We start from the raw sequence: 14,360 nt of genomic DNA on the forward strand, positions 1-14,360 counted from the left end.
CTCCCTTATTCTACCAGATAGGAACTGAAATTCATGTTTCTTTGTTTTTGATTGCTAGCCAGGAAAAAGGATAAACCATTAAACATTGAGGTGGAGGGAGAGAGTCTGTGTTTTTGATGATTTGCAAAGTTAACTTTAGACGTACGCAATGTAGATTTAGAAGAGGTTTATTTTAAATACATTCTTAAAGTAATCCTTTAATAGACTGGAATTAATGCAATACTCTGTACCAGTGGCCTGTCTTGACCTGAGGAGAATAATTGATTGAAAGGGTTATGACTTGTGAAAAACATTAAAAAACATAGAGCCAGCCTATATCTCCTTACATTAGAATGTGTGTGTTACTTTTCTGTGGTTGTCAGATTTTTGCAGCCCAACAGACAGATTGAATCTCACTATTTCCCCATGGTCAAAACACCCAAAATTATTTTAGGGTTTGCTTTTGTTAAAGGACAGAATAGGTGAATAATCCTGTTTTTTGTTTCTATTAACATGGCTAGCTCCTAAATCAATTGGACAAACTTTCAATATGCAATATTTTGAGTTTAAAATAAAACATTTTTCATTCGATGCATACTCCAAAAAGTAAACAGAATGAATGAATACCACTTTGCCTGGATGATCTGAATTTTACCAGACTCCTAGGTAGCATAGGAATTAACCCTAGTTAAGTTTCCTGTTTTCTTAGGTATTAACAATTTAGTTAGCATGGGAAATCCTAATGTAGAATCATTTCTATTTAGGTTTTATTGTATGTAATCAAGTCTTCTGAATGTTTGAACTCTTTGGTAACAAGCAATAAAAAGGACTTAATAGTTTAGGATTAAGATTGTCTGAGCTCCCACATTATGTCCTATGCAATAATGTGTGAACTCACCCAGTAAGGTTTAGTGCTATTGCAAACCAGGCTGCACACCATACCTAAAAAATAATAAAATAATAATTGTAAGTTAGCCATGCTTACCACCACTTTGTCTCCTTGTTTTATTAAATCTTGAAAGTGTGTTTAGAATTAATATTGCTTCACAGGACTACCTGTCAAATGTGTACTGTGCGGTTTTGGTGTTGACATCATTGTGAGGAGATAGGCAGATAGATAGGTATATAAATTAAGTAAGAGACTGTGTCAATAATACAGAAGATGTGCAAGTTGTAAGCTGCCTGTTCAGTATAGAACATGCTATGATGCACGCTGTATCATATGCTGTTATTTGCTAACTTGCCTACTGAAAAAAAACAACAGTCTGGTGTGCTACACATGCCCATGTTGTCATCAGTTCCTAAATATGTGTTTGGGCATCTGCCAAAAACATTTACAGAATAATTTGGGAAGTCAAAATATAATTTAGTATTCTCTTATTTGTTAACCTAAATAGGGAGGGCAGGCATAAAATGTTAAAATGTTACTGTTGATTGTATTTTTGTTAAGGTGCAAGGAAATATTATACAATATCAGTTACTTTTCCTGGTAGCATTATATTATTGTGTTTATTTAAAATACATTAATATCAGTCCCACTAGGGAGACCAGACCAGGAATTCAACTCCACAGGAAGGCTAAAGCTACTTTTACTGAGATTGGCTGTAATAGCAGAATCTTGCAAGTCTGATTGTGCTGTACCTCCTCCCCCTTCTTATACCCAGTAAATCAGGGAGGTGTCTCCCTGAGCTTCTGAATGTTATCTCTTTGTTCTAGAATGTTCCAGCCCTTTTGCCTAAGACACACTTCTTGCGTATTTCCAGGTCATCCATCTTGATATCAAGCCGTGGAATTCTGTAATCTTCACCTAAGAAAACATGTTGACAGCTACATCATAGATGTGTCCTAGAGCTGGCCACCGTTGTGTTACATATATCCTCTTTGCTTCAATCACAAAGTATCTGCTTCTGCCCAGCTAAGAGGTGAGAATTGTTCAAAATCATTATCTTGCTGACAGTTCTTACATTTTCACAAATGATTGTAAATTCAAGTCTTGGCATAATCAACTTGTCTGACACAACTACATTGACATACACACACATATTATACATACATACTTGCACAAATAACCAACATACAAATGTTTTATTTTTTATTAGGTCATCACAATTAAAAAGGTAAGTACCATTTATCCTATTCGCAAGTATATGAATTTAAACATCAAATCCCTACAACAATTGGACATTATTTACAGGTGTCCCAGACATAGCATTAATTTCATCACATAAATATTACAATAGTTCAACCCTGCACCCTGCATTCCCTGTGTATGTAGGTTTATATTATCTACATTACACCATAGTATAATAATTTGCCTTAACCTTCAAACATTTTTTCTCTTTGCCTGAAGCAGAATTATTTTTTTGTGCTAAGGCCTTTTACAGGTAATATTGCTTTCTCAGCAGACATGAAGTATTTGCTCCTGAAATGGATGTGGCAGTTCAATATAATCCAGTATGATCAGCAAGTAGTTTGCTTACCACTCCAATCTCATCATAAATCTTTCAGTGTGGTATCCTTTCTCTGGAACAATAAATCTCCCCTGTAATTGGCTTCTTTATAAGCACTGTCTCCTCAAAGATATTAAAATACGTCTGATTCCAGCAAAGGGGATTAAACACCTGGGCTACAAGTGGTATGCAACAGTTCTTTGCCTTTCCAGTCTTCACAGGATCAGAGTTTTAAAACAACTTTACAATTATTAAAAGCTGATAAAATACTTCTGAAGAGTTCACAGTGCAATATTTTATACCCTAGCCAAGCCTTTATATATACACCTATCTATAAAATTAATTAAAAAATCAGTATAAAAATAGAATGATTTGAAAGGTTTACACACATACACACAAAAAAATTCCTCACCTATCTGTTGATTCTACATCAAATAGCCTATACAGTAGAATGCACAGGATTCCACAGGAACAGAAACAAAATAAGATGTTCAGTGAAAAGTTAACCTTTTTTAAAAAAAACAAAACATTATTTTAAAAACATTTTGGTCATCAGGAAGGCATATGTCATGCCAAAATCTTAAGAACCAGTTGACAACATCAAGCAACTGTGGACTGTATTCACAGGATCTTTATTTCATTTTTTCAACAAAAACTTGTTTAAATGTGATGTGCTGAATTTAGCAGCAGTAATACAAAGATGCACTTCATTTGGTAGAATAGTCTGGCATCCTGATTCAAGCTCTTCACCTTTCTTCTGCTGTAATTTTTCTTTGACTCACATACAGCCAGTTTTACTAAAACTTACTGCTCCTCTGCACACTTCTGTATCCTCCTTTCTGGAATTTCGTCCACATACTTAACATACTCTTCAGCCTACTGGGTAAAGGAATTTCTCAAAGATATCATTCTTGTTGTAGTACAGAAACATTTCCTTTAAATATTTATGCTCTGTATATTGCTTGTGCATCCACAATGTGACATAATCATTATCTGATATATTGCAATCAGTATTCCAAATTCCTTTTAAAACTCAATAGCGATGGCCGGACAATCTGATTAATGTCCATTCAGTCTGGGCTACCTGTATAGTAGTGTAGCTGCTATACCAAATAAACCTCAATAGAGAAATGAAGTCTTTGAACCCTAGAATGTTTATTTAGCTTGGCCCTTATTCAGTGAAAAGCAGCTGACCAATAATATCAACTCACTCTTTCAGTGTCTCGCATTATGAGTAACTGAGAAATTTCTGAATCATCAGTTGTACAAAATATAACAGCAGCTGGATTGTTCACAATGAGTGATATTTGGCAGTCAACAACGTGTTTCCGCTGCAGTGGTGGTTACTGTAGTTGCCCATCACGCTTGAAAACTATATCTGAACAATACATTACCTTGTAGTTTTCAGCAACCTCAGTTGCCTCCTCAAAATAGTGCAATTTTAACAACATATACACATATGCAGTGGTTTCACAAAAAAACAGTTAAAAAGTAGTTGGCCACTATTTATGCCCCACCCCCTTTAGCACATCATGTATCTACATTTCTCATCATGTATCTGCATTTCTATCTATATTATCTTGTGATGACAACAGAGATGGATATGGTGCCACACACTTCACGTTGACGTAGGTGGCGTTCACATGAACATAATGTTCCCCAATGAAAGTGGAGAAGATCATGGATATATCTGAAACTAATTCACAAAAGGCTGGCCGTAGTTCAGGTTTTGGATGCCAACACTTGAGCATGACTTCATATCTGCAACGAAAAAGCAGAAAAGTGAGTTTTAATCTATTACGTTTAACAACACGATTTAGCACAATTTCTATAAGGTATTAAACACTTTTCTTACAGTGGATCAGGACAGTATTCAGGCTGCAAGAGCCTTCTTCCTTGTAGTAAGTAAACGGTAATATCAAAAGAGCTAATATCAGGATAAGGTGGTGCTCCTCTTGTCATCAGCTCCCAAAGTAATACACCAAAGGACCACTAACAAAAAGAACATAAAAATCAAATCATAAGTGTGTGAAAGAAAGGCACAAGCATTCATAACTAAATGCTACATTACCAACAAGTAGGTCAGGCCAAAAACTTTGATTGTTCTGTTGTTGCATTTTTTGGAATTTGGGAGAACAGACTTAAGGGTAGGTCTTAAGTTTTGGAGGGCTGCAAAGCGGTCATTATACCCCTTTAAAACGCCTTTCCCGAAAAAAATTGATCTTGGTCCCATCTGTCCTTAACATGCTGTGCAAAACTAGGTGAATACCTCAAGCTGATGGAAATTATACACTTCTGGTTTACATCAACAAAATTAACATAGGCATCTAGTCCCATATTCTCTACTTTGGCAGATTTTCTTTACCTAACTTTTTTACTGGGGAAGACAGTAATTGAATCTGGGACCTCTTCCATGTAAGATGGAGGCGATCTTTTGTGATTTTTTACATTAATGGCCTCAAGCCAGCAAAGGTCAAACAAGAAATTAATCTCCAGATCAAAATTTCAAGGGAAAAGAGGGTTTCTAAGAATGAAGCACAGCCAGTTGTAAAAACATTGTTGTAAAAAACTGATGAAGAAAACAAACTAGTAAGTTGCATACACATATGCATTTACCTATCATACATTTACAGAGAGGTGTAACTTAAATTCGGTTTTAAGTCTTAAAGAAAAATGGAATTGGTGAGATTGAACCAGGGGAGCAAAAAGTATGGCCCACCAGCATCTGCCTTGGGATCATCAGAGTGAATGGCCATTTTGGGATGGCTGGGAAAGCTTAAGAGCAAAATGGGTGCCTTAAGTCCTGCAGATACTTAACACATCCATTTCAATTCTTTAGTTCTCAAATATCATGCCCCACATACCCATTCCCCAGAAAAAAAAGTCCCAGGCTCAGCACACTTCTGGAGTACAGGTAGTCCCCAGGTAAAGGATGACGCACAGTTAAGAACGGATCCTATTGTAGCAAATTTCAAGTTAAATACACAGTGCTTAGAGTTAAATATACAATGGTTTGAGTTTATTACATAATATACAGTATTATACAATAATACTGTTCCACCTTACATACAAATTCAGCTTAAGGACAGATCTTGGGAACGGAACTCATTTTTAAACTGGGGACTTCCTGTACATCTTGGAGGAAGCCTGATATTGCTCTCAAGTTGATAGCAGTTGTACACCCATATATTAAGCAGACAGTTTCAAAACAGGTCAGCATGATCAAGCTTTTCATAGGATTCATTCAAAATTACTATTTTAAGACTGGAAAGTTTACTATTCTTAGCTGTTAGGTTTAAAATTCTATCATCTGAAATACGGACACAAAAATAATAAGAATACATTATTTTTGCAAATTAAGAAAGTGGAGGCCTAGTTCTGGTTTAGGGTTACTTTTTTTCTTGCATTAATCTACCATATAATTCTTTTTCTTCAGTATTTCCAGAATGTGCTGAGAATCAGCAAGACCTACATAATGATAAGTATATTACCACATCTGACTTCGTAGTGAACTTCTGGGTTTGCAAACTTTCTAAAGCCATCCATTTTACTGGCAATTTTGCTCCTGTTTTATTGTGTACACTGTAGTACTCTTTATCATACACATCTCTTGCAAGTCCAAAATCAGCAACCTTGACTATGAAATTTTCATCCAGCCTACAAAAACAACACACACACAAACACAAAATATTATTTGGAGCTAAGAGGACAGAATTTACATTTATGGGGTGAGCTTGAACTGCATGGTTAATATTAACAAACTTTCCCTTCACAGTCATTAACTCCTCCCTTAATGCAATGTTGCTTGTAAACAACCCATTGTTTATTTACAGATATGTGTGTTCTTCAAAAACAGGCTAAGAGAGGATTCCCTCTAAGCAGAGAACATAATTATAAATAAACTAAAGCTTAGTCTTCACCATATTCTTTGGTTAGCTCTGATTGCAAGTCTTGAATAAATCTTGGTCATTTTGGAATGTTGGAATACAGTTGTTCCCAATCTGCTACCTTTATATACTGATATTCTTTACTGTCTTACCTCCTATTACTTTTTTATATACGTAGAGCTAATCTAGAATAGCTCGAGTGAAATGCAAGAGTAGTATTAGAAGAGATAGCTATTATTAAGTACAGGTAGTCCTCATTTCACAATGCTAATTAGGACCGGAAACTGTCATTAAGTGACATGGTCATAAGTTGAAAAAACACATGACCACTCCACTTAGTGATGGCAGTTCTTGTTGCCATAATTAAACAAGGACCATGCGAGTTGTTAAATAAGGACCTCACGTGACTGTGACTTTCAACTTCCTGCTGGCTTCCCCATTAACTTTGCTTGTGAGAAACCAGCAGGGAAGGTTGCAAATTGCAATTACATGACTGCAGGGATGCTGCAGAGGCTGTGAGTATGTCGTAACTACCACTCATTCAGTACTGTCATAAGTTTGAATAGTTGCTGAATGAGTGGTTGTTAAATGAGCACCACCTGTATTATACCACAGAAGGTGGGTTGAATTGAATGCCAGCAGATAAATAGATCTGACTCTATCTTAATAAAGTAGCTCCTCCAGTGATACCTAATTCCTATGTTGTGCTAGATTTCTTCTACTTGAAATGTTGATATTTGAAGCTTGAAAGAGACTTGTATGGTCTAAGACAACCTGATTTTTGTATAAATACTGCTGTCCTCCATTATTATCTCTATTCTATAATGTATCATTGGCATTTTATAATGCAATAAAACAATTAACTTGGGGAAAAAAAGAGACTGGTCTAAGACAGCCTTTTTCCACTTTAATGTCACATAAAAAGAATGAGAATGTGTGGCCAGATAATTTTAAAAAAACACTCTCTGAAGTAATCATAATAAGTAAAAATAATAACATACATGGGTAATTTAATATATTATTAAATTATCCATGTTTATTATTATTTTTATCTGTAATATAACTAGCTGATAAGGATAACTTTTACTGACTTATTTAATACTTGTGAACATTATTAATCAGCCAACACAATACTTTTCAAATGGGTAGTCATAATTTTATAGTAATGCAACTTAAACTTCAGAGAATAATTTCAAGTTATAATTGATAATTATGATAATAATTTTAGGTTTTAATTGATAATCACTATGATCATTAATTCATAGTGTGAGTGATGAATCAGCACAATCACTTTTCTTGGACTAATAATTATGCAAAATAATCTGTTTGGTTATCCAGACACTAATAAGATTCTTTCCATAACTTTTGCTTGGAGTAAAAATTCTTACTCTGCCAACAAATGTCAGAAAAACTGAGGAAGAAATAACTAATAGAAGCCAGATCTTGTATTTCTATTACATAATTCCATGACACTTATTGTAATAGTCTAATAAATTGAATACTGTTCATTATGGAATAAAATAACAAAACACTAAAGGAAGCTTGCTAACAATAGTTACTTTTTAGTTCTGTACAATCCTTTTGAAAAATTGTTTTAAGCTTAACACATCTAAAGAATTCTAATGCGCCACCCTTGACCCACTATCCCCAAAGAAATCATAGCTCCATCTGCTTTGTTGAAGTCACTGCAGTTCCATTATGATCCCCAGGCATCAAAAAAAAATACCTAATGGACTGAAAATGTGGCCCCTTGACAGCAAAAATATTACCTCACCTTGCATTATGCAATAGCTGTATTTGTACAACATGATCAGACCAATTCAAGACTTAGAAGTTTGCATACCACATACTGCATACTAAGTTACTTTGAAACTGGGATAGTTTTTTGTGGCACAGGTGTTCAACCCAATCATTTTGGTTAGTTTATGATTCAATGCATTCAATGTATTATATGTATCCAGAAACGGGGTACTTCAAGAATCAAATTATGAGCAAAATTTTGAAGTGCAATGTGGCTTTAGGTTATACAGGGGGTAGATAGACCAGATTTTTGTTCTTTAGTAGGTCACTGTATGAAAGTGACAAAAAAATCAGGAATCTGGTAACATCTTTTCTGACTAACAAATGTTATTAAAAGGCATAAGCTTTCATGAGTACAGCTAACTTCATCAGATGCAGAGTGGCTAGATATGTAAATTAAATTGAGGTGAAGTGGGAGGGAGGGAGGGAAAAGGGAGGGGAAGATAGGTTGGTTATGCAGATGCAAGTTACATGTGAGACAGATTACAAGTTTTATCAATTAACAACTGTAATGTGTTAAAAACCCATTGTGTTGGTTAAGACCTTCTGAGATTGCCTGAAACCTTTTGATGTACAATTTCTCACTTGAAGGTGATGTTAAAGTCCCTTTTTTCTAAAACAGTTACTTTGAGGTCTGCAGTGGAATATCCTGGGAAGCTGAAATGCTCTGGTACTACCTTGTCCTTGTTTTGAGTCCTGATGTCAAACTAGTATTCATTAATTGTTTTGTGCAATGTTTTTCCCGCTTGTGCTATGTAGAATCTAGAAGGTCATTGCCTGTTAATCCTACATCAGTCTAGCTATTCTATGCATCCGATGAAGTGAGCTGTAGCTCAAGAAGGCGTATGCCTTTTAATAAAAATTGGTTGTTGGAAAAGGTGCTATCAGAATCCTGATTTTTTTGCCACAATTGATTAACCCAGCTCTCTCTCTGCAATGTATGAGAAAGAAAGCTTATGGTACATCTGTTGGTTCAGAAAAAGTATACGATAGAGTAAATAAGCTTAAAATTATGGAAAGTTTTGCTTGAATATGGAGCTGAAGGTTGCTTGTTGATAATGATAAGAAAAATATTTGATAAGAGTAAAGCATGTATAAGAATAAATGTAATACTTGGGACTTCCATTTAGTAAGGACTATCTATTGAAATTACAGTCTCTGTCCCTTGCCAGCTTAAGCATCTTTTGCCTTAGTTCTGGAACAGGAAGGGCAGTTAGTCCCAGCCAAACTTGGACTGCATCCAAAGTGAAAATGCAGTAGGTTGTGTGTCTTACAAGCTCTTTATTTCCATGAGGGACCTCATGAAAGCATCCTCCCCCATGCCCTTGACTACTTTTTAATCGTTTAATTATTACATCTTTTTTTTTTTAAGCCTGGAGCCATTTTCTTAATCTCTTGGTGAAGGCTAGTTTACTTTTAGAGAGTTTTAGATCTACTGCCACTGATCACTGGGCTGTGTTTAGTCTTAATCTTGCAACCTTGAAGCTTGCTCTCATGGCCACCCTAAATGAGCCAAGCTGAATGTTACAGTGTAGGACAACTTTATCAAGAGAGAGAATAAGGACAAGGAGAACACTTCTAAAACCTTGAAAGGAAATATAAAGATGTTTAAAAACTGAAAGTGTTTCTTACAGATCTTGCAGTTGAAATTACTTTTACTTTACAATTCTGTGTTAAAGACTTCAGTTGGGACTCTTGATTTTTTTTTAAAGGTGCTTGCGACTTGCTGCTTCATTTATTTATTCAAGCCTTGTGCCAGGGAACAGCATGCTACTTGTGTAATTGACTGGGAATGTTACATCATCACAATCCATGACTAGAGAGAAGTGGCAGTGGCAAGATCTCTTTTGATAGTGGTTTTTGGTACTGTACTAGCCCTGAAAAAGAACCTACAAGGGGCAGTATTCTGCGAATAGGAAATAGTGGTCATGCAGGTAATAGTGGTAAGGTTGAAACAAGGTGCAAACAAGAGACTTGCTTAAGCTGAACTATCACACAATGATTTGCCACCATGTGGAGACAGTCCATCCTGGTCCAGGATGTCAGATGGTAGCCTTTTCATAGTTTTTGTCTTAAGCTTGTGAGACCCCAAGTGTTTCTGACCCATTTGTTCCTCAATCATTCAACCAGCTATAAACACCTGTTGTGGAATGCACATTTATTGAATAAGAAAGTAGACTGATTCATCATATGCTTATGTTATCACTGAAATTTGGTTTTGCAAAAATGAGTCAGTAACTGTTTCCTTGGGAATTATAGGTTACACTAGTGTCTACTAAGCTCATTCATGTGGGAAATGGGGAGGGGCCACTAATTTTTCATTGACTTGGACCCTTGGAAGCCCTCTTTCCACTCATGCTTTTAATTAGTGCTCCTTTTTAGGTAACAGCTAGTTCCTTTAATAATAATAAAAATACCTTCCTGAGTAGCTTCTACTTATCATCCTCACATGCCCATTTCAGAATTATGTTCAGAAGAGTTTTCAGCATGACTTTCCAAATTTCTTTAATCATGCTGTCCAATGTTTTGGAGGGACTTTAATATTCATATTGCTTTCTCACCAGCTGCACAGTTTTGTCCTGTCAATGTATGGTTTCTCTTTAAGTTTCCACTCCTCCAGGTTAGAGGGTGGGGGATTTTAAAGATGGTATTGTCTTCAATGATTACATATTATCTAGACTTAGTTTTGAGTTACTAGATCATTTCTTAGTCATTTGTTTCACTTTTGACACCACTGTAACTTCCACTGAATAGGTAGTGGATAGCATATGATTATTCCTATGTCTTACAGTATATGACTCATGCTGTGCTTTTAGAGACATCTCCTCAGAGATGTATTAGCAAATTTATCTTCCCCAAGCTCTTAGTACATGGTAGACTTTACTGGTGTTGATTGTTAGCTGGCTTGTTTATTAATACCACTGAGGTTGTTCTGGATCAAGGGGCTCCTGGCTGTGAAAGAGTTCTGTGGGCAATGAATGTCTGCACCCCTGAAGGAGGGAATGCTGGTTAGAAAAGTATTTGGGGCCTCTTGCTCCAGGCTTAGACACGCACAGAATCCTATTAGATGAATACCTTCGTTGTGTGTGGGAGCAGTCTTTCTTTCAGACTACCATTCAGTCAGGACATGTAACCAGCCTTTTTCCACCATTCATATTCTATTAACAATGCCTACCACTGAACCAGGGAATACTCTATGCTATCTCTTGGAGCCTTGCTTTCAGCTGAAGCTTGAGAGTATTTTTCTATAATAAAATAACAAATATTGTTTATACCTTTCCTTCTACTAGTCACTCTCTCCTTTTTATCTTCCACTTCCTCTATATTTGAATTTATCCCTATGTTGGAGGTAGAGGGTCAACAAACAATGGGAGACTCATTATATTGCTTTTCTTTCCTCTCATTGCTTTATTATATTTTTCTATTTCTTTCTATCCTATATTACCTATTTCCTCTTGAGTGTTTTCTATTCAGCTCAAATTAAATATGGATAAGACAGAGATCATTCTGTTTTGGCTTAATCATCCTTCTCATTCCCTATTGTATCTTTCCCTTCTTTGTCTCCAGGAAATGGTGGAGACTGAGGCTTTATTGATACATGCCCTAGTTGCTTCATGCCTAAATTACTGCAGTAGTTTCCTGGCAAGTGATCCCAATTTTTCTCTCTTTGTCCCCTGATCTTAGTACAGAACAGTGCCATTTTGGCTGTTCTAGACCTTCCATTCTATTCTCTATCTCATTAGTACACAGGGCTGTTCACTGCCTCTGTATTTGAGCCAGGGGCTAATTTAAACTACTGGTGCTTATGTTTAGAGCTTTTCAGTCACCACCATCACTGCCCCCAGGGTGTGGCTGTCCTTATTTCTCCCTATAATCATGTTTGCTCCTTATATTCCTCTGAATAGAGCCTCCTTTGAGTTCCTTGCTCCAGGGTTGTGGTCTCCAGGTTCTGAACCTGAAGAACCAGCCCTGTGACTCTGGAGTTAATTTTCGTTTCCTTCGTCTCTGTGAAATGTTGATGGCCTTTAAAAAGGAATTTTATAAATTTAAACTTTTAACTAAAAGCTTTAAACTTTTTTACTTGATTTGACATAGCACTTGGTTATTCTGAACTATTCAAATTAATCTTGGCAGTTCCTAGATTTAATACCTGCTTTATTTTAATTATAGATACATACATGTTTGATTCTATTGGAGGACAGTGTTTGACCTAAGTACGGCTATTGTGTTTGGTTTGTTTTCGTGGTTAATATTTGCTGGTTTGCCTGTTGTAAGCTAATTTTATTGGATGGAATTTTGAAATTACAGTGTTTTTCTGACTGTATCATACTTTGGATAAGGTGTGTAATTAGTAAACATTTATTCATCAGTAACTGGAAAACTTACTTTGTCTTTTTTCATATTAACTTATTGCGATGTCGTGATAAATTATGAGATGAAAAATAGTTGAAAGCTGAGTTTATTCCTGACTCAAAAGAGAATGTAGCAGAGAATGTTACACAGAAAGAAAACTACATGGACTGGGTTATCTTTCTTATGATTTACAGTACATTATTTTAGGATGAACGAATTTATGCTGATAAAAAAAATACAGTGGATGGGGTGAAACAGTACTTTTGAGGAAGAAGAGTCTTGATTCTTTAGATCACAAAGTAGTAACATTAAAAGCTTTATTGATTAGCATGAGAAAAATACCACCCCACCTTTGAATTTGGATAAACAATATGCCACAGCTATGGAAACAGGGTTGAAAGTAAACAAGGATGTTCAAGATACTGTGAAGAATGATAAATGGATGAATGTGACTTGAATAGAAAATATACTTGAGCAGTTCAAAGAAATATATTGAGATCGATTGATCATATGAAGAGACTAAATGATGATCAAATTATAAAACAAATATACAAAGGAAAAATGAATGGAGGAAGAAAGGATGGAAATGACAGGATTCTTAAAAAGAAAGAGGTGAGATGTTTAAAGAACAAAAGGAAATATATGAATTGGAATGGATATGATGGAAGCAAGAATAGAAAGGTGTCAAGAGGAAATGGTGTTGATACCAATTAGATTTAGTTAGATTGTTTAACCTTTTCTCTTATGCATTTCTTCCAGTTTAATTGGGCTTACTTTTTTTCTGGTGCTTTTCAAAAGATCACTTATCTTGAGAAAAAAAAACATCATGGGTATGTAGGTATGTAAATTTTAAGCATATTATTGAATTATAATCAAATGATATTTCAGGAACAAAGGAAACCTGTAAAATGCAACAGGAAACATGGAAATAATCCCTTCTCAGAGAAAGCCAATACAGCACATTGATTTATAGAAAGGATGTTCCTCAAAGCAGAACTATTTCAGGCTAAGAATTCAGCACAGAAAAAAAAAAAAACCCTTAGCATCATAATTCTCTATTTATATTCCTGAGAGTAAGCAGAATTGAATGTAGTGGGGCTTGCTACACCCCATTAGTGATGCAGCTCTGAGTGATATTCAGCAGCTGTAAGCATCTATAGCAATGTTCCTCAACTTTGGCAACTTTAAGATGTGGGGACTTCTGCTTCCCAGAATGGTGGCTAGCGAATTCTGGGAGTTGACGTACACACTTCTTAAAGTTGCCAAGGTTGAGAAACACTGATCTACAGGAACACTCTAGATTAAGTTCTAAGCTCCATGTTAAAAAGATACACAAAAAGAAATAAAGCAGTATAGATGGAATGATCTTTTTTTTTTTCCCAGATGCCATTATAAAATTATATGAGAATAAAGTTATCTGTACTTACATACAATTTCTTGCTGCTAAATCTCTATGGACAAACTTTTTGCTTGCAAGGTATTTCATCCCCTTTGCCACTTGTAGACCAAATCCAATCAGATCCTTCACTGTTGGATTCTGAAAATTATGACAGTGTTAGTAGTTAAAACAATGCAGTGCAGAAGAACGAATTTGAGTTATAATATATACTGTAATTGATGAAATTAACCTTTAGTCTTTGCTTAGTATTGAAAGGCTCTACATCATACCATTGTTTTTCCTGACCCTAAAGTTTCTTTAGTAACTGAGGAAACAAAATATTGAATCAATTTAAGTATTTGATTATATAGCACGTATACAGCAAAATCTAGATGAAGCTACCTGATTGTTAGAAGAGTTGAAATATGTGATAAATCTATCTAGGTTTTAGATTACTGTTTTGTTACATTATTAACACAGTGATTCTATATCAACTGAGAAGGAAAATTCCAT

The 14,360-nt window shown here is 35.4% G+C and overlaps 1 protein-coding gene and 1 long non-coding RNA gene across 3 annotated transcripts in view; one reads left to right on the plus strand and one right to left on the minus strand.

Annotated features, from left to right (window-relative positions):
* Positions 1-14,360, plus strand: part of LOC148215892 (uncharacterized) — a 39,559-nt gene that overhangs the window by 12,211 nt on the left and 12,988 nt on the right. The window contains exon 2 of the long non-coding RNA XR_015796373.1: positions 1,743-1,901. This is a non-coding gene — a long non-coding RNA (uncharacterized LOC148215892). The remainder of the gene's footprint in view (positions 1-1,742; positions 1,902-14,360) is intronic.
* Positions 2,059-14,360, minus strand: part of MET (MET proto-oncogene, receptor tyrosine kinase) — a 104,670-nt gene continuing 92,368 nt past the window's right edge. For both annotated transcript variants that reach the window (XM_007432060.4, XM_025169081.2), the window contains 4 exons: positions 13,897-14,006; positions 5,921-6,086; positions 4,285-4,421; positions 2,059-4,190 (listed from right to left, as the gene is read on the minus strand). In XM_007432060.4, coding sequence (XP_007432122.1) covers positions 3,980-4,190; positions 4,285-4,421; positions 5,921-6,086; positions 13,897-14,006 — 624 coding nt within the window. In that variant the 3' untranslated portion in view covers positions 2,059-3,979. The remainder of the gene's footprint in view (positions 4,191-4,284; positions 4,422-5,920; positions 6,087-13,896; positions 14,007-14,360) is intronic.

The sequence above is a fragment of the Python bivittatus genome, unplaced genomic scaffold (genome assembly GCF_059951505.1).
Source record: "Python bivittatus isolate LINGU-HERP-01145 unplaced genomic scaffold, Pbiv_v1 ctg000330_np1212, whole genome shotgun sequence".
Classification (NCBI taxonomy): Eukaryota; Metazoa; Chordata; class Lepidosauria; order Squamata; family Pythonidae; genus Python; species Python bivittatus.